At 42.5% G+C, this 25,242-nt stretch overlaps 1 protein-coding gene across 1 annotated transcript; it reads left to right on the top strand.

Annotated features, from left to right (window-relative positions):
* Positions 1-14,093: 14,093 nt before the first annotated feature.
* LOC307003219 (uncharacterized protein) lies at positions 14,094-17,029 on the top strand (the record flags this gene model as incomplete). The annotated part of the gene is made up of 4 exons (XM_079621395.1): positions 14,094-14,834; positions 15,282-15,351; positions 16,571-16,745; positions 16,849-17,029. The coding sequence occupies 4 exons, from the start codon at positions 14,094-14,096 to the stop codon at positions 17,027-17,029; spliced, it is 1,167 nt and encodes a 388-aa protein (XP_079477521.1).
* Between the last annotated feature and the right edge of the window lie 8,213 nt (positions 17,030-25,242).

Raw genomic sequence — 25,242 nt, 5'->3', positions numbered from 1 at the left:
TTTCATGTGGTTTACCTGAGTGCCCTTGCACTTTTAAGAATTTTCAATCTTTTAAGTCACATATGTATCGACACCATGGTTGTCATGAACTGCTCAGAGACACGAAGGTGGAGAATCCAAACGCAGCTTTATTAAGGGGTAATCCAAGAACAGGCAGGGTCAAACACAGGAAGGCAGTCCGTACAAACAAACAAACAAACAAACAAAACAGGCAGGGACCAGAGGCAAGAGAGTAATCCAGGGACCAGAGGCAAGAGAGTAATCCAGGGAACAGGGCAAGATATCCAAAAACCAAAAGACAAGAAACCAGGGAAAACGCTCGGAATTGCAGTGTGACACTAAAACAAGACTTCGCAGTGAGTGAATGAATGAACAAGGTATAAATAGACTAACAGGATGAGACACAGGTGAAATGCAATCAGTGAATGAGGTACAGGTGAATGTGATCAGTGACAAGTGATGATGAGTCCGGGCAGAGAATGATGGGAGATGTAGTCTGTGAGTGAATGATAATAGTCTTAATGTGGAGTGCCCTCAGGTGGCTCTCAAGGGCACTCCAGCTGGTGACCGTTACATAGCCCCCCCTTTAAGGAGCGGATTCCAGACGCTCCAAAAACTGTCCAGGAGGGAGGTGGAGCGGAGGCGGACCCGGGGGCGGGATGGAGGGCCAGGCCCGTGGAGCGGAAGAGGGCCTGGAGCAGGCTGTGCAGGCGACCAGGGCGGAGCAGGCTCTGCAGGCGACCAGGGCGGAGCAGGCTGTGCAGGCGACCAGGGCGGAGCAGGCTGTGCAGGCGACCAGGGCGGAGCAGGACTTGACCACGGTGGAGCAGTAGGACCTTCGGGCGGCCACGGCGGTGAAGAGCCCTCGGGCGGCCACGGCCGTGAAGAGCCCTCGGGCGGCCACGGCGGTGAAGAGCCCTCGGGCGGCCACGGCGGAGACGACCCTTCGGGCGGCCGGGGCGGAGACGACCCCTCGGGAGACCACGGAACAGGAACAGACACCGGCTCGGGACCAGACACCGGCTCAGGAACGGGCTCCGGGGATGTGGTGGCCATCTTGTCCGAAGACACAGGCGTGGAGTCGGCCATCTTGTCCGAAGACACAGGCGTGGAGTCGGCCATCTTGTCCGAAGACACAGGCGTGGAGTCGGCCATCTTGCCCGAAGACACAGGCGTGGAGTCGGCCATCTTGTCCGAAGACACAGGCGTGGAGTCGGCCATCTTGTCCGAAGACGCAGGCGTGGAGTCGGCCATCTTGTCCGAAGACGCAGGCGTGGAGTCGGCCATCTTGTCCGAAGACGCAGGCGTGGAGTCGGCCATCTTGTCCGAAGACGCAGGCGTGGAGTCGGCCGTCTTGTCCGAAGACACAGGCGTGGAGTCGGCCATCTTGTCCGGAGACACTGGCTCGGTGGCGGCCATCTGGTCCAAGGGCTCAGGCGACGTGGCGGCGGCCATTTTGTCCAAGGGCTCAGGCGACGTGGCGGCAGCCATTTTGTCCAAGGGCTCAGGCGACGTGGCGGCGGCCATTTTGTCCAGAGACAAAGGCTCGGCGGCGGCCATTTTGTCCGGAGACAAAGACGTAAGGGCAGTCGTGGTGGGACGAGACTCTTGAACGGCCTCTGGCTCGGCAGGACTGACGTGAAGCTCTGGCTCTGGCTCGGCAGGACTGACGTGAAGCTCTGGCTCTGGCTCGGCAGGACTGACGTGAAGCTCTGGCTCTGGCTCGGCAGGACTGACGTGAAGCTCTGGCTCTGGCTCGGCAGGACTGACGTGAAGCTCTGGCTCTGGCTCGGCAGGACTGACGTGGAGCTCAGGCTCGGCGAAAAGAGACTCTGGAATGGTGGTTTTGGCAGGACGAGACCCCGTTCGGCCGATCTTCTTGGCCCTCTGTGCTGACATGAGCAGTGGATCGATCATGTTGGAAATAAGTCCTCGACGCCCATAGACCGATCTGGTGGCAGGCTTTATGGTTGGCGTGACGTGAAGATTCTCAGGCTGGGCAGGCGTGACATGAAGATCAGGCTGAGAGGATACTGCGGGTTCACAGAGCTCCTTCTCAATGCCCACAGTGACCGATGAAGCGCTCAGCAACAGGGCCAGGTTTATATATTGTTCTATTGTCCCATGAGGATCATGGTCGGGCATCAATGACCGGAGCGGTTCAGATAATCCTCCGCGGAAAAAGATCATTAAGCACTCTGTGCTCATTTGCGTGAGATGTGCCAGTTCAATAAAATCTGCAACGTAGTCTTCGATGGACCGATTTTCCTGACGGAGACGCATGACTTGGACGTCTGGACACATGGTTGGCATGGCTGCTGGATCCTGGTGTGGCGAAGTCTTCTGTCATGAACTGCTCAGAGACACGAAGGTGGAGAATCCAAACGCAGCTTTATTAAGGGGTAATCCAAGAACAGGCAGGGTCAAACACAGGAAGGCAGTCCGTACAAACAAACAAACAAACAAACAAAACAGGCAGGGACCAGAGGCAAGAGAGTAATCCAGGGACCAGAGGCAAGAGAGTAATCCAGGGAACAGGGCAAGATATCCAAAAACCAAAAGACAAGAAACCAGGGAAAACGCTCGGAATTGCAGTGTGACACTAAAACAAGACTTCGCAGTGAGTGAATGAATGAACAAGGTATAAATAGACTAACAGGATGAGACACAGGTGAAATGCAATCAGTGAATGAGGTACAGGTGAATGTGATCAGTGACAAGTGATGATGAGTCCGGGCAGAGAATGATGGGAGATGTAGTCTGTGAGTGAATGATAATAGTCTTAATGTGGAGTGCCCTCAGGTGGCTCTCAAGGGCACTCCAGCTGGTGACCGTTACAATGGTAAGGCAAGAATGGTGCCAACTAAAAGCAGATTTCAACCCCAGAATGTTATATTGACATGCCAGATTGAGGATTGCAAATTCCAGAGCGCTGTTTTTTCAAGTCTGTGTGCACACTTAAAATGCCATATAAGAAATGGTAAAAAGGTGGCCTGTCCTTTTACAGGTTGTACCAAATATTTTCGGGTTAGGTCATCCTTTTCCTCTCACTTGAGTAGAACCCATACATTTTCGTACCAAGAAACAAGTAGTCATACTGCACCTGACAGCCAGCTAAATCAGCAGTCCACATTGCCTGATGAAATGTTCCCTGAAGCCGTGCTTAGTATGCAAGATGCAGAGCAGGATGCGGTGCCTGACCAAAGTCAGTTTTTGAACAACTTGGCTCTCTTTTATCTTAAAATGCAAGCTAAAATGCTCCTTCCTGCTACCACTATTCAAACAATCATAGAGGAATTTCAAGAGACGCACAACTCTGGCATGAAGTATGTACTCTCAAAGATTCATGAGAAGTTAACAAAGTTGAACCTGCAGGACAGTGAAATTAGTCAGATACTAGAGGATGTGTCAAAGGAAGATATATTTAAAGAGTGCCATGAAGGGCCCATGAAATCTAACCAAACAAGAAAATCATTTTTCAAGAAGTCTTTCAACTACGTTGAGCCCACTAAGGTCTATCTAGGTGCCAATGAAGCTGGCAGGGAACGTTTCTTTCAGTATGTACCAATCAAGGAGACACTGAATTCTCTTCTCAGTCAATCAGTAGTGAAAGACCAGTACAGCCAGACAAAGATGAACCAGATTTCAAATTCTCAGACAGATGTTTTGACAGATGTGCTAGATGGAAAAAACATCAAAGACAATACGTTGTTAAATGTATCCCCCTTATCTTTGTCAATAATTTTGAGGTTGCCAATCCTCTTGGATCTGGTAAAAAGAAGCATAAGATATTGGCTGTGTACTTGACTCTTGGTGAAATATTACCCCACAATCGCTCATGTACTGATCAAATGCAGTTGGTACTGCTTTGCAGGGAGGAAGACTTTCGTTTCTTTGGGCAACAGAAAATTTTTTCCCCTCTTGTAGCTGATTTGAAAGATATAGAAGAGCTGGGCTTTGAAACCAATGATGGTAGCAGTCTGAAAGGTGCACTGATAGCCATATCAGGGGACAATCTTGGATCACATTGTATCGGAGGATTCACAGAGAATTTTAGCAGAAGCCATTACTTTTGTCGTTACTGCTTGATAGACAGAGGCACATTTCAGAAACAACCTGAAAAAGTTGGCCCCAAAAGGACAATTGAAAACTACAGAGAGAGTGTTGAGCAGCTCAGTGGGGGCCAAGCTATGGTCAACGGAATAAAATTTGATTCTGTTTTCAACAACCTGAAACACTTTCATGTGTGCAGTCCAGGTCTCCCGCCCTGTTTGGGCCATGACCTGTTTGAAGGGGTAGTCTCTTATGACATTACAATGTACATTAGTCATCTTGTAAATGTTGAGAAGCACTTTACATACGTCCAGTTAAACAGGTGCATTTCACAGTTCACATATTCAGGGAGTGATCGGAACAACAAGCCTTGTGAAGTTAAGAAAGATAGGGTGAACCTTGGGGGTCACGCAGCACAGAACTGGTGCTTTTTACGATTGCTTCCTCTTTACATTGGGGATCGTATTAAGAATCCAGTTGACAACCAAGTTTGGCAACTGTGCTTAAAACTGAGGGAAATAGTTGAACTGATCTGTGCACCAAAAATCAGCCATGACCAGATTGCGTACTTAAAGATTCTCATTGAAGAATATATACACTTCAGAAGTGGTATGTTCCCTGACTGTCCACTAAAAGCCAAACATCACTACTTAATGCACTATCCAGACCTCATTCTACATTTTGGCCCTCTGATTCGACTCTGGACACTACGTTTTGAAAGCAAGCATTGCTATTTTAAACAGTGTGCAAGAAGACTGCACAACTTCAAAAATTTGTGCAGCTCACTAGCAGAAAGGCACCAATTACTGCAGGCATACTTAAGCACCGGGAAGCTGTTTTTTCCAAACATTCAAGTTGTCGGACTAGCAAGCAAATTTGAAGAGAGGCTCTACAGTCATGGGATTCAGCAGGCGGTCAGCAGGGCATTGGCCAACAGGAAAAACACTACAGAGTTGTCTGCTGTAGTGCACAAGAATACCAAATATTGTAAGGGTCTAGTTGTGGCAGTGGAAGCTGGTGAAAGTGGAATTGTGTTTGGGAAAATTGCATTAATTTTACTCGATCAAAGCAGAGTTCACCTGATTGTGGAGAAGCACCAGTCTGTTTTACTGGTGGATGTTGGGGTTCATTACCTGACTCCACAGGGGGACTACATCTGTGTGGACATAGACAGCCTACTTGACTACTACCCACTACCTATTTATGACTTGTGTGGTGTTTCAGTGGTTGCCCTTCATCACGCTATCTGTGTTTAATTTAGCAGGTGTTGATGCCTGAAACAAAATGCCTGAAACAATTGTGGACACTATCAGAGCAGCCCTACCAAACCTGGATGAGGATCGCATGAGATCATTAGTTGAGCGACTGCTTTTGGTTGTTGGAATAGAAGAAGTTTCAGATCTGATTTATGTGAAGGAGGAGGACATAAATTACATATTGACACCCCTACAGTGTCGCAAACTCCTAGATCGTTTTCAGAGAAGAGGTTTGTTCAATTTCAATTTTGTAGTTAAATATAACAGTCAAAATGAGCTTGTTATGTATTCACCACAAGATCAGCTTAGTTATTATCACTGTTGGATGGATGTAAGTAGTTAGATTAACAACAGATTGTTACTTAAGTCTGTGTGATGCTGAATTATGATGATTTCTGTACAATAATTTTGAGATGGCTGAAAGGCATTATTTTAAGTGAGTAATGTGAAAATGCTAATTTAGTAAAGTAACTAGCTAGTTACTATTAAGAGCAAGTAACAAAATAAACTAACTAGTTTCAAAAGTTACTTTTCCAAACACTGGTTATAAGTGCATTGATTTTTATTTACCTCTAAATAATGGCAACATCATTATTGTTAAAGAGGAGGTCAGCAGCACCATCTGCCGGACAACTTTATTATCCATACAACAAATAGCTATACCAACGACATAGTGATCATGCCCCGATCACGCTGACGGACAGCCAATCACACCATAGCATTGGTCCGGTGACCGTGCGCAGAACTTTTTAGTTTCGTTTCGTTTTATCATTGAGAGATGGTTCGTGTGTTGTTTTTCTTCCTAATTCCTGCCTGAGTTGTGTGCGTCAATGACTAAAAGTAAGTGTTTATTCATCTTATATATATTGCTGTTGTTGCTGCTGATCAATATTAGTCGCTGAGTTGTTTATATGTAAGATAAAGAGACGCGCGGAAGACCCGCGGCTCCGCACAAGCGAATGTTTGTATAAACAGAAGCGTCTGAACAGAATACGTATTTGGAATCGTGTTAGGTGAACCCGTTTATGCCATTATGGCATATTTCCGCCTAATATAGTTTTTAGTTAGATTATGTGTATTATGAATCTGTCAAATGTACACTTAATGTATATTTACCTATGCATATGCATGTGTATTTGGTTCATGAAGCTAACAAGTTTAAGGATGCACATTATTTATGTATATGGTGTTATAGTGATTTGTACAGCTTTACATCTGTTATGTTATCTAGTAATTTACATGTGGTGATGTTATGTTATAGACTCACTTAATTTACGTAATTTATTTCTTCTTTCCTTTGTTTAGACCACACATATACACACGCACATAAGTTACCATCCATTCCAATGTAACCAGTGAACTTGATGGACATTAAAGTCATTTAAATGGGTTTCCTGTCTCCGTGTCCTTACCGACACACCATGGCGATGACCAAGTCTACCTAAGAACCAGTCCACCTTCATTACAAAATTGGTCCTTCGAGCCGGATCCAGGTCATTACCATGGCAACTTCAGAGTCGGCGATGTCAAAGTCTGCCCCTGCCTCATCCCGACGTCCACAAAGAGCAATTCAGAGGCCTGTTTACCTAGATGACTACGTGGTCGACTATGCTGAAAACCCATCAGGACAGGCTGTTAGACCTAAAGAGAAGGTAATGGTGACTTCAACCCCCATCTCCTCTCACCACCCATTCGGAACAGCTGGTTCATCTGAGGACTTTATGTTGCAAATAATGGAAATCAACAAGCAACAGAGCGAGACTGCTAGGCGCCAAACAGAGCTCTTGGAGAAAGTCCTGTTACATAGCACTCCTCAAGCATCTACTCACTCCTCAAGAGCATCATCCCGGCATCAGACACCTAGAGCCCAGATCCTGAAATCAGTGGAGAAGGGACAGTTGAAATCTGATGCTAGCCCTGATGATGTCTGCTCAAACCGTCATCCTTGGCCACAGCCTGCCAAACCCCAACCCCCTTTCTTTGAGGAGCTTTCACAAGTATTGAGGAAAACCCAAATCAGAGACACTCATTTCCAGTCACCACCTCCTGTGAGTAGAGAGACTACCCTTTCAGCACACCAGTACGCCTCACCATGCAGCAGTTCTCTATCAGAACCAACCAGAACACAAGTGCGCAACAGAGAAGAGCCCTGGATGAAACCATTGCCTCCTCACCCTGAACAGAGACCGAGCCAGACAACCCAGCTTCCTTTCTATCAAGTGTCAGCCCCAGAGGCCTTTCCAGTACATAGTCAGTTTGCTTCAGGATCTGAGCCAATGCCAAGAACTGTGTACCCAGTTACGACATCTCAGCTTAGAGCTGAGGCTGTACCCTACACTCCTCATCCCTCACCATCATACTGGGTTCCAACAGTAGAAGGCCCAACCTTCCCAGATTTCATTAAAGAAGACAGAGCTCAGTACGTGGAACTTAGGATTGCTCTGGACAACCTACTTCATCCACAATTACCAGAGCATTATAAGTACTCCATCCTTCTTAAGCATGTGAAGGTGCCTAATGGTCATAGACTGGTGTTAGCACATGCAGAGTCAGTCATGCCTTACACTAACGCCCTGCAAGCTCTTGACAGAAGGTATGGTCGTCCCTACCAGTTCGTACTGAAGGAAATAGAGACTTTGGAGAGCCTGACGCCTATCCGTGCTGGTGACGAGCGGGCATTTGACGACTTTTCCCTCAGAGTCCAAGCAGTAGTCGGCATGCTTAAAGCCCTAAAGGGGGATGGGATTGAAGAACTGCACAGTGGGTCAAATGTGAAACGTCTTCTGAATCGTCTTCCTCGTTCACAACAAACTCAATTCAGGAGGCATCACCTAAAAAGAAACCCAGATAAGACTAAGTTCTCCCTCCTCGAGTTTGCAGATTGGCTGCAGCTAGAAGCTAACTGTATGGAATTTGACCCAACTGACGAGACAAGAGCCACAAAACGAGATCAAAGGGTAGCAATTCGGGGACAAAGCAAACATACCACCATACTTCATGGCGTGGAACAAAGACAAGCCATAGAACCAATAACCAAACCCAAAGCAGTTCATCCCAAAGTACCCACCAAGCCCAAAGCCATCTGTCCATACTGCAGTGCAGAACATTACCTTAGCCAGTGTACCACATTCATAGCGTTAACCAAAGAGCAAATGGTTGGCTGGATCAAAGATAATAAACGGTGCTGGAAATGTGCACGCTCCCACATGGCCAAAGACTGTGACCTAAAGAGGCCTTGCCACCTCTGCCAAGCCAAACACCTCTCCATACTCCACGACATCAATCAAAGGAAGGATGAGGTTACCAGTGAGAGCAATAGCCTATACAACTCCACCACAGAAACTCTATACTTGGACCAACCTCGATGTGGCGGGAAAGTGTTTCTGAAAGTCGTTAAGGTTACCATCCATCACCAGCACAAAGCTTTAGACACATTTGCTGTACTTGATGATGGCTCAGAGCGCACCATTTTGCTCGCCACAGCTGCACAACACCTTGGTCTAAAGGGCAGACCAGAGCAATTGAATTTACGGACGGTGCATCAAGACATCAGAACACTGCACGGTACTTCTGTGAATTTTAGCTTATCCACCCCAAGTAATCCAAGAAAAAGGTTCAACATTCAGGGGGCCTTTACAGCAGATAAATTTGGACTAGCAGAATACAACTACCCGGTGAATACCCTACAGGAAAGGTACAGACACCTCAGAGGGATACCAATACCCCCTCTGGTCAAAGCTTGTCCCCTACTGCTCATCGGTTCAGATCATACTGAGCTCATAACCCCAATTGAGCCAGTGCGATTGGGCCCACCTGGGGGCCCAGCCGCTGTCAGAACCCATCTCGGCTGGACCTTGCAGGGCCCCTCCAAACATCTGCAGGAACAACTCACAGTCTCACAGTGTCTGTTCACATCTAATTGTTCCCCATCTGCAGAACTGTTTCATCAAATTGAAAGGTTATGGCAGATGGACATCCTGCCTTATCGCAGTGAGAAGATGGTGATCAGGTCACAACAAGACCAAGAAGCAATGAACATGCTGGAGACACAGACAGTGCGAGTGAAAGTGGATGGAATTGAACGATACGCCACTCCACTTTTGAGAGTTAAAACAATGCCTCTGTTACATGCTCCAAAGGATGCTGTGATGGGCCACCTCCGTAACACTGAACGTCGGTTAGCTAAGGATCTGCCATTAGCTAACAAGTATCAAGAAGAGATCCAAAAACTGGAGAAAGCTGGTTACGCCACTAAAATACCACCTCAAAAGGCATCCCAGTCTGCAGAATCATGGTATCTGCCACACCATATTGTGACCCACAATGGGAAACACAGAGTGGTATTCAACTGCTCGTACACCTTTAATGGGGACAATTTGAACAAGCAGTTATTACCTGGACCTACACTGGGCCCCTCTCTCCTTGGAGTGTTAATCCGCTTCAGAGAACATCGAGTTGCCATCAGTGGAGACATAAAGGGGATGTTCCACCAGATCCGCTTGCTCCCCAAAGACAAACCCCTTCTAAGGTTCTTGTGGCGGGACCTAAAGCCTGGGAACCCACCGGACGTGTACGAGTGGCAGGTCCTTCCATTCGGAACAACCTGTAGTCCCTGTTGTGCGACATTTGCAGTGCAGCGACACGTTTTCACCCATTGCCAGCAGGGTGATAAGATACGACAATCAGTTGAACGCTGCTTTTATGTTGACAACTGTTTACAGAGCACTGCATCCTCAGTTGAAGCCCGTGAGCTAATCGATGGATTAAGGTCCTTACTGGCTTCAGGTGGGTTTGAAATCCGTCAGTGGGCGAGCAATGAGGCCTCAGTGATTAGCCATCTCCCCAAAGAGGCTAGATCAGAAAACACTGAGTTGTGGATTTCCCGCAATCAATCAGACCCTCAAGAAATGACCCTGGGATTAAACTGGCACTGCGTACCAGACACCCTACATTACCGCCATCGTCCTCTATCCTACCATGAGGTAACAATGAGAAACATATACCGGGTCCTCGCCAGCCAGTACGACCCCTTGGGTTACATAATACCTTTCACAACCAGAGCCAAAATACTAGTAAGACAATTGTGGGAGAAAGAACGAGAATGGGATGACCCCCTTCTTCCTTCTGAGCTGCTGCAGGCCTGGCAAAAATGGGAAGCAGAACTGGAACACCTACCACTAATCACTATACCCCGGTGTTATGTGTCAGCCACACTAGATGTCCCAGAGGTGGAACGAGAACTTCACATCTTCTGCGACGCCTCTGAGGCAGCCTATGGGTCAGTAGCATACCTCCGTACTGAACACCAAGGTCAAGTTGAGCTGGCATTTGTCCATGCCAGATCCAGAGTATCTCCAAAAAGGCAACAATCAATACCTAGGCTCGAACTATGCGCCGCCCTCACTGGAGCACAGTTAGCCAAGTTACTCCATAATGAGATCTCACTGGAAATCGGAAACACATTCTTGTGGAGTGACTCAACAACAGTACTCACCTGGCTGAAATCAGAGTCCTGCAGATTCAAAGTTTTTGTAGGAACCAGAGTAACTGAGATACAAGAACTTACTGAAGGTCATTGTTGGCGCTATGTAGATTCAGAAAGGAACGCTGCGGATGACATTACACGTGGCAAAGCCTTGCTTGAATTATCCCAACCCAATCGATGGTGTAAGGGGCCTGACTTCCTCTACCTACCACCTGAATCATGGCCAGAAAGTCCTGCCATTGGACTGAATGAGGACCCTTGTGAGCTTCGTAAAGCAAAGTTTTGTGGCCTCACTTCGACTGATCCTGTAACACCACTGCCAGATGCGACCCAGTTCTCGACCTTTGAGGATCTCCTGGAAGCTACCTCTAGATCCATGCATGGGGCGACGGGAAAAACAGGTGACCCAGGATCATCGGAGTACCAGCAAGCTGAAACAAATCTATTAAGGAAAGCCCAATTAGACAGTTTTCCAACAGAATATCAGGCTCTTACAACTGGTAAGCCAATCCCTTCATCTAGTCGTTTGCTCACATTGTCACCAGAGTTAGACAAAACGACTGCACTCATCCGCGTAGGAGGACGACTACGTCAAGCTACCAACTTAAGTTACAGTACTGTACATCCCATAGTATTGGACCCAAAACACCCTATAACTCGCCTCCTCATTAAGCAATACGACACCAAACTCTGTCATCCTGGTCCAGAAAGGGTGTTCGCAGAAATGCGAAGATGTTACTGGATCCTCAGAGGGAGAGAAGCAATAAGACGCCATCAACATTCATGTGTCGAATGCCAAAGGTGGAGAGCCAAACCTAACATACCAAAGATGGCAGAACTTCCTCCCGCCAGAGTCCGCCTACTGAAACCAGCCTTCTTTTCCACAGGGGTAGATTGCTTTGGCCCATTCCAGGTAAAACGAGGGAGGAGCAATGAAAAGAGGTGGGGAATCATTTTTAAGTGCATGACTACCCGCTGTGTCCACTTAGATCTACTGAGTAACATGGATACAGACTCCTTTCTGATGGCTCTTAGGCGTATGGTTGCTCGACGTGGAACTCCTTCTGAAATCCTGGCGGATCAAGGCACTAATTTTCGAGGAGGTGATAAAGAGCTACAGATAGCTTTCACTTCCATGAGTCCACATCTCCAAACCCAATTAGCGAAACAAAAGATACAGTTCCGGTACAACCCCCCGAACACCCACATTTCGGAGGTATGTGGGAGCGCGAAATCCGCTCAGTTAAAACTGCCCTACGTACCATAGTAGGGTCTCACATCCTTACAGAGGAAGTACTCCGAACATTCCTTATAGAGGTTGAGGCTATACTCAATGCGAAACCACTGGGGTATGTCTCTTCCGATGTGGCAGATCCAGATCCGGTGACCCCGAACTACTTGTTGATGGGGCGGCCAGATGCATCACTACCACAAGTGATTTACCCAGAATCCGAAATTCTAAGTCGGAAAAGATGGCGGCACTCACAAGTATTGGCAGATCAGTTTTGGACAAGTTTTATTAAGAATTACTTGCCCACCCTGCAACCACGTCAAAAATGGATGAGTGAATGCAGCAACCTCACACCTGGGACTGTTGTTATGGTAGTAGACCACCAACTTCCTCGTGCTCTGTGGCCTGTCGGCAAGGTAATAACCACATACCCTGGATCGGATGGCCGGGTCCGCTCCGCAATGATCGAGGTTAAAAACAAGCACTACCATCGACCAGTGTCTCGTCTCATCACACTGCCTGCCATCCCAGATAATGACCCTATAACAGACTGACAAAGAATATGGAAAGTACATTTGCAAAGCAAATGTAGGGGCGGCTGTTAAAGAGGAGGTCAGCAGCACCATCTGCCGGACAACTTTATTATCCATACAACAAATAGCTATACCAACGACATAGTGATCATGCCCCGATCACGCTGACGGACAGCCAATCACACCATAGCATTGGTCCGGTGACCGTGCGCAGAACTTTTTAGTTTCGTTTCGTTTTATCATTGAGAGATGGTTCGTGTGTTGTTTTTCTTCCTAATTCCTGCCTGAGTTGTGTGCGTCAATGACTAAAAGTAAGTGTTTATTCATCTTATATATATTGCTGTTGTTGCTGCTGATCAATATTAGTCGCTGAGTTGTTTATATGTAAGATAAAGAGACGCGCGGAAGACCCGCGGCTCCGCACAAGCGAATGTTTGTATAAACAGAAGCGTCTGAACAGAATACGTATTTGGAATCGTGTTAGGTGAACCCGTTTATGCCATTATGGCATATTTCCGCCTAATATAGTTTTTAGTTAGATTATGTGTATTATGAATCTGTCAAATGTACACTTAATGTATATTTACCTATGCATATGCATGTGTATTTGGTTCATGAAGCTAACAAGTTTAAGGATGCACATTATTTATGTATATGGTGTTATAGTGATTTGTACAGCTTTACATCTGTTATGTTATCTAGTAATTTACATGTGGTGATGTTATGTTATAGACTCACTTAATTTACGTAATTTATTTCTTCTTTCCTTTGTTTAGACCACACATATACACACGCACATAAGTTACCATCCATTCCAATGTAACCAGTGAACTTGATGGACATTAAAGTCATTTAAATGGGTTTCCTGTCTCCGTGTCCTTACCGACACACCATGGCGATGACCAAGTCTACCTAAGAACCAGTCCACCTTCATTACAATTATTGTATGTGGCTGAGGCAGAACCAAGGATAAAATTAGATGATGATATTACCAATTTGATTTTCTGATGTACCAGTGTTCACACTGATGACAGTATGTTTGTTACATTTCTCAACAGCCAAATAAATTGTCAGAGGTATATGTGAATGTATTGGGTAGATTCTGCTCTTTAACATGATTATATTCTGCCTTTTCCATAATGGTTAAATCACCCTGCCTATAGTATTTATTGTGATGATTATACAAATGATACTAATAGGGAGATTACTATTTATTGGGTACAATTACAGTGCACATTTTAAAGACATTTCTCTATTTTTGTCTTCTATCAAGAGTCTGCCCTGGAGCCACAGTCAATTATTCTCTATCCATTGGAATTGCCATCTCCACCCTCCACTATTTCCCCTGTGCTATACCCTCCCCAGTGTCCACCTAACTGGATCACCACTTTCCACGTGCCTTGGGAGAAGATGGCTCCAACTCTCCGACAGGCCATTTCTACAGAGAAAAGGGCAGGCCACTCCGACAGGTTACAGATGATTAGAGTTATTGTGGACGCAATCCGGATACACTGCCAAAACCCTACTAGAGCTGAATGTCTCAGATTGCCAAGAATATTGTTGCTCAATATCCTAAAACTCTTGGTGATGTAACAGATGAGGGAGAGCTCTTAGGTTGTGGTTACACTTCCATCCTGAATCAGATCAAAACAAGAGTGGAACATGTCAACAGGGGTAATACGCTCTCAAGAATTAGAAGACTGAAGAGGACAAACGAGAATGATGGTGATATCTCCCAGCCCAAAAATACCCGCAATCAAGTAGACAGTTATGGTTGCATCAATTGGCAACCTCATAACTTGCCTGAGGGAGAGACACTAGATTCTCTTGAGGTCAAGAGGCAGATGTTGGTAGCGCTATACAGAAAGGAAGGACCCAGAGGGGCAGAGAGCGTGAAGGTTGATGACCTCATGCACATAACGTGCCTACAGCAGCGCCAATTCATCAACTCCAGTCCTCCTCCCAGGCTCAGCGACGTTATGCAAGAGTGGCCCTTTCTTTTCCAGAAAAGATGGCTCCTTTGGCACTTTGAAAAGCTGACTGGGATTGACATTCTCTCAAGATTGACTGAGGCAATACAGAATAAATGCAGGCGAATCATCAACTACTTCCAGCATCAGAAGTTGAAGTGGGGAGGGGAGATTCAGTCTCTTCTAACTGAGATGGAGAATGACTCAAGGACACTACAAGATCAAGACTTGATGGCGACTTCAGTTGTCCTGCTCTTGATGGCTTTCTTCAGGGAGGCGATGGAGTCCCTGTTCATACTGGCAGATGTAAGTATCTCAAACACATCTATTGTTTATATTCAATATAACATACTAATTGGGGATATTCAATTTAATGAATAAATCAATATTACTATTGATTAGCATTACCAAACATGGACGTTTTATAATTATTTTATTTTAATACTGTGAAGCTGCTTTGATACAATCTGTATTGTGAAAAGCGCTATACAAATATTCTTGACTTGACTTGACTTTATTTTTCTATATTGCCATGAAAAAGTTTGTACTTTTGTGCAATGACAATATTCTAGATATTTTTTTTAAGATGGAAAATTCTAATAATTAAAACATGCAGTGGAAAAGTATTTTTAGAGAGAAAAATAACACTGACCATATTTGACGAGTTATACTGTTATAACTTACTGTTATAATTTATAATTTATGTAGTTGCTTCATATTCTGTACTTTGCTTCATGTTGTTTTAATGTTTAGGTCACTGCAACCCAGGCAGACATTGAGGCACAGCAGGTGATACCAGACACACCCAGGCTCATTGTGCTTGGTAAGTATGTGGTTTTCCCCTTCAATTTATTATTTATGTAGGCACACACACACACACACACACACACACACTTACATATTAATATTCACACTCATACACACAGGCACACACTCGCATACATACTCACTTATGCGTACACTCACTTACACAAACTCAGACACATACTCACACAAACACACTCACACATACTCATTCACACTCTCACAGACACACACACACACATACTCACAGATGTTTGCACACTGATATTCACAATCAAACACCCACTCACTCACACATTCACAGACACACAAACATAATCATACACTCTCAAACATACACATATACTGTACATACACAGACGTTTGTACAGCTACACACACATACACACTCACTTATGCGTACACTCACTTACACAAACTCAGACACTCTCAAAGACACATACTCACACAAACACACTCACACATATACATACTCATTCACACTCTCACAGACATTCACACACACTCATTCACACTCACAGACACTCACACACACTCATTCACACTCTCACAGACACACACACATACATACTCTCACACACATACACATACTCACAGATGTTTGCACACTGATATTCACAATCAAACACCCACTCACTCACACATTCACAGACACACAAACATAATCATACACTCTCAAACATACACATATACTGTACATACACGGACGTTTGTACAGCTACACACACACACACACACACACACACACACTCTCACTCACTCACTCACTCACTCATGCGTACACTCACTTACACAAACTCAGACACTCTCACAGACACATACTCTCACAAACACACTCACATATATACATACTCACACACACTCACACATACATACTCTCACACACATACACATACTCGCATGTTTGTACAGCTACACTGATATTCACAATCAAACACCCACTCACTCACACATTCACAGACACACAAACAATCATACACTCTCAAACATACACATATACTGTACATAGACGTTTGTACAGCTACACTCACCTGCACACACACACACACATCTGTATCAACATACTGTAAGTATTTTTATTCACTGTACATACATATACTCGATTAATATGTACAAACAGCAATATGTAAATTGTACCATTAAGAATGGAGTGAAGTCATTCATGGAGTTTATTGACGTAAGGTTGTTTTCAGAATAAAACATTGTTGGTAATTAACATTGTGTTCTTTCATTTTCAGGACATTCAATCATGACAGCATCCAGGTGGATGTTGTCCATCGAGGGAAATGTTCTATTGACACTGGATAACAGTGACAATTTTATACTCGCCTTTGCAGTGCTCTTTGCAAGCTACTACATTTTTAACATTGAGTACCAGGAGTCTGCTGCATGTACACTAGAGCTTGCTCAGAGGCAAGTGAATTTATTTCTGCATTTCACTTTTGTATTGTTATTAAATCGAGTGCATTTTTCTTTTTTTAAGCATATTTACTGACTGTTATGATATTGCTAACAGGTTCCTAGTCAGAATCAACCCTGAAGACAGTAATGCCAGTCAGACAATGAAGTGTACTGCCAAACAGGGAGTCAGTAAGAGGACCAAGAGGGTGGTGCAGAGGAAGGTGACGACCATCAACCCTCATGTAACGAGCTTTATTAGGTCCTTGATGGAGTTTGAGTGGAAAACTTCAAACTAAACACTTCTTGTTTTGGTTTTTGTTGTTGTTTTAGTTGTTTACTTTCTTTTGTCTAACCTAATCCTGGAGTTCACCCAAAAATTTAAATTCTGTCATCACTTACTCACCCTCATGTTGTTCCAAACCTGTATGAGTTTCTTTCTTCTGCTGAACACAAAAGAAGACATTTTGAAGAATGTTGGTAATCAAAGTTGATGATAGCCATTGTTTTTTTCCCTACTATCATGGGAGTCAATAGCTACCGTCAACTATTTGATTACCTGTTCTATTGATTACCTGTTCAACAGAAGAAATACATTCATACAGGTTTGAAACAACTTGAGGGAGAGTAAATAATGACAATTTTCATTTTTGGGTGAACTATCCCTTTAAAAGTTGTTTATAAACTGCTGGTTCACTGGACATGCAATGATCTTAAATGAAATGGTTTTAATAGAAATGATTTTAATAGTGTAATTTTATAATAAAAAACTTTTTTGACAAGAACATTGTTTGGATTGTCTTTTGATTTGCAGTTATTCTGGAGTTGCATTATAATATTATTACCTATAGATTTATATACTGTAATAACTACATATTATATAATTATAATATCATTATTAGTAATATAATCATATAATAATCATATTTGGCAGTAATGTATCAATATAGATATTACAGTACAATACTGTATAATTAATTACAGCAGAAGCAGACTAAATAAAAAATACTGTAAAAATACAGTAAATTACTGTTTTGCACTTTACAGTACCGATCTTGTGTACTGTAAAGTGAATTACAGTACAGTTACTGTAAATCGAAAATACAGTAACTTGCTGGCAACCGTGCTGCCAGTACTGTACTGTAAAAATACAAGAAAATCGTTAACAGTGCAGGAAAAGATCATTTACAATTTATTGATAATTTGATCTTAATGGCAAAGGCCACACCCAATCTGTGAGCACTTAATTTTTCTGGACTTTTCATAGAAGATTTCTTAGGCTCTTTGGTAATTGAATGCTATTGTGGGGTGGGACATTAATGCTGACACGCATGCACGCAATGCTGACACTACCAGATGCTGTCCTTATAGCCTATTCCTCAGGCCTGTCTTCAGAAATAAGTGTTGACAGTAAACGTCCATCATTTAACGAAATTTAAAAAACAAAATGGATGCCAATAAGATTCTGAATGGAAAATTTACTTTTAAAAAGTTGCCAAATGGTTCCATTGACAAGACCAAAGTGATCTGTGTGTTTTGTCGTTGTGAACTGAGCTATCATCATTGCAGCATGTCCAGTCTGAAATACCACTTGATGATGGCCAAGCACACACACATCTGATGCGAATTCATCGCCCCCTCGTCAATATCAGGATTATTTGCTCCACGTGAGAATGTTATTGTGAAATTGAACACAGTATATGCCAATGTTGTTTTCAATAAAAAACATTTGCACAATGCAAGCCGATCCACTTTTCCGTGTTGATAAGAGCATTAAAATGAGAAAAAATAATGGGACAAAAATAAATCAAGAGACATTTAGAATAGATAAAAATCGGTGAATAATTGTGATTAATAGGGCGGCAGTAGCTCAGTTGTCATGATTCTGCCCTCATGTCCTTGATTTTCTCTAGTCTTGACTCTTGAGGCAGGATCATGACAGACCCATGTTTTGTGTGCAAGCACATGGCCTGTTTGGGCCATGTGCTTGTGTTGTTACGTAACCCCGCCCCCTTGTTATCCTCGTCTTGTGATTTATTGTCTAGTCAGTTTCACCTGTCTTCGTCATTAGTGTTCCTTATAATCCCCATGTGTTTGCTGTCCTGTGCCGGTTCATTGTAAAATTCTGTGTCACACTCGTGAGTACCTTGTCTGTGAATGTCTTAAGAAGAAGTGTTCTGATCCTGTATATACTGTTTGTTTTGTCTAGTTATTTACTAAGTCCTAGTTTAGTGTATCCCTTACTAGTGATGGCAAAATGAGGCTTCCTGAACCACTGAGACCTCGCAGCCCATTGCTTCACCCAAAGGTTCATTACTCGAAGCTTCATTCATTATTGCTCACTAGTGACACCTAGCTACTGTGCAATGATATAGCAGACAAATTAAGTAATTCTGAACCAATGACCTGAGCAGACTTATGATGTCCGTATCCCGATCCCCCATTTCATTTATGTATTTTCTTCTCACTGTAATATCTGTAACCTTTCATTTGCAATAATAAAAGTATGAGCAGACATTTGTCCATTGCCTGGGTATAAAATACAATATGTATCTTTCTTTGACTGAATTTACTTGTGCAGAAACAACTGTCACACACACAATTCATTAATTATTCATAAATTGTTTGGATAGTGCCAGTATGAAAAACAAAAGTGAAACGAGTGCAGTGCTTATGTTGGAGGGAGTGTAATAAAGTAAACTGCAACAGAATAGTCTGCGGTGGGAAAAGTAAAGAATTGTTTCTGGGAGGTTTTGTGCCGTGAATGGTTAAAGTTTTAGTGCAGTGTTGTGCTTATGGAACTGTGGATATAGAGGAGTTTGCAGTTTGGGGTGGGTGAAGGTAGGATTACCATTGATTTTTATTGAGAAACAGATTTTTTTCAAGTGTGTTGGGGTTTAGACGATTCCTCTTCTTGGACAAAACCTCTCCAGCCTTGGAAAATATCCTTTCACAAGGAACAGAGGATTCAGGGGAACATAAAAATGCCAGTGCCAGCGGGAATAAATGAGGATACTGATGCTTCTGTTGAGCCCAGACAGGGGAGGATTTCCTCTTCCTTGCTGGCTCCATTACAAGTAACAACAAGCAAACACATTAAAAAGGGCAATCAGAATCAAAAAGCAGTCCAGTCCAGATCCAAAAATCCAATTCAAATAATCTTATCTAATTAGTATATTAATAATATAGCTACTCCCTATAATATAGCTACTATAATTAATAATAACAATTTACTATAACTATTCTAACCTGATATAATTCAATAATATACAGCCCTAGCACATATAGCCTATGACACAATAATGACAATGAGAGTTAACTCTCTTACTCTGACACTACTACACATGCTTCTACTCCTGCCAACACCCACAAGGTGGCGCGAGTTTCGAACCCCCTTTATCTGGAAGCGACACTCAGAACGAACCGATGACGTATCCACACAAACCGAGGCCTCGTTTGTCATGAGTCACGTGATTTTCACGTTAACAATACAAGCCTCGAATCGCGGCTTCATCTGGCACGCCCATTTTTTCTCGACACAAGCTCCGACGCCTCGGTTCAAATGTCACATCACTATCCCTTACCTGTCTATGTTTTGCCCCCCTCGTGGGTTTTGTTTTTGTCTTGAATAAACCCTGTTTGAGTTATCTGCTGTCTGCGATTGGGTTCATCCTACCAACTTCATAACATCAGTGGTTCATGTAGGTTGTCTACAAACCGGAAGGTTGGTGGTTCAATCCCTCGTTCCACCTGACCAAGTGTCGAGGTGTCCATGGGCAAGACACCTAACCCCAGCTGCTCCCGACGAGCTGGATGCACCTTGCGTGAATGTGAAGCAACATGTAAAGCGATTTGGTGGCCATTGGGTCTGTGAAAGCGCTATATAAATGCAGTCCATTTACCATTAATCGCGAGTTAACTATGACATTAATGAGATTAATCGCAATAAATATTTTTAATCGGGAGCCCTTTGTACATCTAAATGTTGTTTTGTCTCTCTTTTGCAAGAGTGCAAACTGTTTCTTTCTCCTCATTAGTTTGAGTTTTTGTTTTTTTCTGGCCCTTTCCTTTCTTTCTTTTCTTCTCCTTTTCTTTTTATTTGTCATCATTTTTGTGCCTTTCTCTGAAAGCTTTCTGACGTTTAGCATTGGACATAGCTTTTACCTATAGTGTCCCGGCATACAAGAGTAAGCAGTCTCTTGGGAGGGCAGTTTTTAATACTCCGCTAAACAGGCCAATAAGAGACTATTAACTACTATTATTCCTTTTAATTATGCAAATGTTTCATTAAAACATTTGCAAATGTTTTAAACTGATCAGAGATCAGGCAAAACCCATAGACACTTGTTCAATGTTTCGCCGCATGATGGCTTCACAGAGATCATTGACATTTTGAAACGGTTATGAGGCAACGAAGCCTCATTTACTGAAATCACGTGACTCGCAGTTTGATTCACGCTCTGAACCACTGATTTGAAACAAAAGATTCATAAAGGTTTCTGAGCTTCGTGAAGCTGTGTCGAAATCACCCATCACTACTTTAACTATGAGTAAGACATGATTAGCAAGCTTTTTACATAAAATAGTCCATTAAAGCTGCCGTCGGCAACATTTTTTTGATCAAATTCAGTGAAATTGACACTAAAATCCGACAGAACAACATAAATAAGGTGGTTTTAGAAAAAAAACTCGAGCTTCTAACTCCACCTGGAGCGTGTTATTTTGTTTTGCAAAAATCCACCGTCCTGGATCATCGGGTCTAATCAGCGCAGGGGGGTGTGAGATCTGACTGTCAATCACAGGTCGTGCACAAATCACAGATCCCCCTCCCTCGCGCAGACGCGGACGTTACAATATCACATGCACTCGACTCGCCTGAAGATTGTACGAAGCGTGATGGCAGAGAGAAAATCTAATAACAAGCTTCCAATTCCTCGGTTATTGCTATCTATGGATAGATTAGCCAGGGCAGCCTACCTCCGAGTCTATGGTGTTGATCGATGCTGAAGAGACGGATGCGTTCACAGAAAATCAGGTACACACGCACTGACGATGGGCGGGTGCTCTTTGGTAGTGGGGGAGGGGCATGAGAGTTGTAAACATTCAAAATGTTGACTAAGTCCACTCAATCTGCCAGACTTGCCGACGGCAGCTTTAATACTCACTTGATTTTATGTTTCTTTTAGACCTGATGGACGTGAACAAGAAAGGAAAAACAGAAGCCAATAAATCTGTCTCCTGCCCTCAGTGTAAAAAACACTTCAAAATGTAAATCAAGGCTGAAGATTCACATAAGAGTTCAAACTGGGAAGAAGCGGCTCAGGCTTTCTCTCTGAAATCACATCTTCTCATTCTGAAGAAAGACCATTTAACTGTGATCAGTGCGGTAAACAGATTCATTGGGCATCAGTCCTGAAGAAACACCTGAAGATTCACACTAAGGAGAAGATTCATCTTTAATATTAAAAGACACGACGGTGTGTGTTTCAGTGCAGAAGTCCTTTAATACAGAAGATGAACTGAAAGACCACCAGAAAATCCACATGGAGAAGAAGGCCATAACACTTTTAAGAGATGTGAATCTGATATTAATTTTTAACTCGTTCTTCATTGTTTTTCATCAGAACATCTAGTTTCTCTTCCACTTCTACTCTTCCATGCAAACGCAAGATATACTTCCATGTATCTTTGAAACTGGACACTTTTCATCTCTTCTTCTCTTGAGATGCTCTGGCTCTTATAAGTCAGTAATGAGAGAGATCTGTCTCATTCCCTTTTACTTAATGTTTGTATTTGCTTCATGTAATTATTGATTAAACTCTTTACTCATTTTTATCAACATCTCATTGTTATTGTCCCTTTTCTTATTTTCGGTTGATTGTGCTTGAATCAGGAATAATTTTAGTTCTGAAAGTCCTGATGGATCCTGATATGATTGCTTTTTGAGCTTTCCATGTTTTCATTTTCTCAATAGAGTTTTTAAATGCCTAATAAATTGTATTTCACTGCACACATGATGACTGACATTGAATGAAATTGCTGTCTGTCTTCTTTATTAACAGTTTCACCCTTGATATCCAGTATCATATTTGAGACTATATCAGAAAATGAGAAAACCGCATTAGATAGTCCCTTAACGATAGAAGATCTTAGTGAAGCTATAGGGGATATCAATAGCGGTAAAGCGCCAGGGCTAGATGGGATTCCAGTAGAATTCCACAAAATATTTAAAAGACAGCTTATAAGACCATTACTTGACATGTATGAGGAATCATTTATTACTGGAAGGCTCCCTGATTCATTAAGACTAGCTATATTAACTATAATATTAACACCAAATAAACCCCCAACTAAATGCTCATACAGACCAATAAGTTTAATGGGATGTGATACAAAAAATACTTTGTAAAGCACTTGCTAGAAAATTAGACAAATATCTTCCCCAGCTAATTATTGACGATCAACAAGGCTTTGTACAACAACAACAAAAAATCCCGCCAGGGTTGCCCATTTTCTTAAGTGGATTCGGAAAAGAGTTCAGCATTAAACTTCAGCCCTTTGTCCCCACTTTCTGGATATAAAATTAACAACTCTAAATCAGTATTATTATTTATTAAGAAGGAAGAAAGACATAGACCCGTAATAAATAAACCCCTTTTTGACAACTACGGAAGGCTTTAGGTATTTAGTTGTCAAAATCTTAGTGAAATCCTCTCAACAAATTACGATCCGCTGGTGGAAAGAACCACTGAAAAAAACATCAAGTTTACCAATATACATGATCGGACGAATTAATATAATTAAAATGTCTGCTCTACCCAAATTTGTATACTTTTTTCAAACACTCCCATTGCAATTATCAAACATGTTTTATGATAAACTTAACAAACTTATTGCTCAATTCATTAGGAATGATAGAAAAGTATGGCTGCCAGTATGGTTTTACTATGCATGTCCTCATCTGCATATCATTTGCATATGATTATTCATCCACGTGACAACATGTTTAACGGTACAAGACATTAGGAAAATATGAAATACGGAAGTGCCGTCACATTACATTAATACAAATCATTTAGTAGCCTATCCTTGCCTTGTTTTTGAATAAATAAATCAAATAGTGTAAAATACATTTCAGAGAAAGTTTTTCTCAATCTTTTCCACTGACCAAATAGTATTTTAAATTTATTTATATTTTTAATGGAAACAGATAGACCTTTTTGTGCATTATAGCCTATTTGCACAATCTGCTATTTGACAAGCAATTATCTCTGTAGTTAAAACATTAAAACACAGCATGCCAAAGGAAAAGTGTTCAAAAGCATCGCATCCACAACAAATATTTATTTATATATATATTTGAACTTTTCAGTAAATTTCATGTAGCTAGTTTAAGTGTTTAACTCCAATAATGAGAAAGGCATATTTCATCTAAATGTTTATATCAGAAGTAAAACATAGTTTAAATCATTATTTTATTTAAACTGTTATTGTGAACATGCACTGTATTTATGATTAGGACTCATAATGAAGATTTACAGTTTTACTTCATCTGCCGTATGCGTCAGTTTCACTAAACGGCCCAACGCGCTCGCTGCGCGGACATTTAAGGTGTGGATATTTGCTTCAAGTGATAGGCTTGGTGAGTGAAATTATATTTGAATTATCTTTCTGTATAATTTTATTTAGATTTTCCGTCTAAAAGTGACCAAAAAGACATTTAACTCCAGCTCACCATCGGTGTCGCCAATTCCCTTTGTCTCCAGAATGTGCGTCCGCACGCCTCAAAGTTTGCTTAAAGGTGCGCACATTCTCCCGTCAAGTTTGTTTTTTATAAATCACAACCTTTGCGTGGGAACTGGCGTACGTACGTTTTCAGCCCCGTTTTGTGCGTACGCAACGTTTATAAATGAGACCCCAGATGACTTCAGAATTCAACTATTTCTGTACAACAGCGCCTCCAGCTTGGGTAGACATTTAACAAACATCCATCCCAGATATACCTTTAAAAACTCTTCAGATATTAAGTCATTGAAGAAGAAAACAAAAAAAAACTGTTCAATCTTTGTTCAAAATTGAAATCTGGCACGCTGCAAATACGCATGTTGGTGATATGCCGAAATCATCCCAATTTACTCCTATTTGGGGTACCGAACAATTTATACCTGGTAATAAAGATGGAGGATTTAAGTTATGGAATATAAGAGGCATTCAAAAAATGATAGATCTATATGAAGATGGAGATTTACTTTCATTTGATCAGCTGTGCCAGAAATATTCAATCCTCAAAAAGCATTTTTTTAAAAACTATTTACAGTTGAAAAGTTACATGTTATCAAAAGAAGAACGGATAATCTGTCATCTTTATCAAAATTAGAAGAAATTACTCCACGTCTGTGTACTATTCATTGGTCAAACACAGTACTGAATCAACATTGATTCAAATTAAATGCCTGGAAAAGGGATATACAGGAAGATATAGATGAGGCAGACTGGAAAGAAGCACAAACAC

Source organism: Phoxinus phoxinus, assembly GCF_949152265.1.
Source record: "Phoxinus phoxinus genome assembly, chromosome: 1".
In the NCBI taxonomy this organism is placed as follows: domain Eukaryota; kingdom Metazoa; phylum Chordata; class Actinopteri; order Cypriniformes; family Leuciscidae; genus Phoxinus; species Phoxinus phoxinus.
The sequence above is the reverse complement of the archived record's forward strand: the minus strand, read 5'-3'. Positions and strand labels throughout refer to the sequence as shown.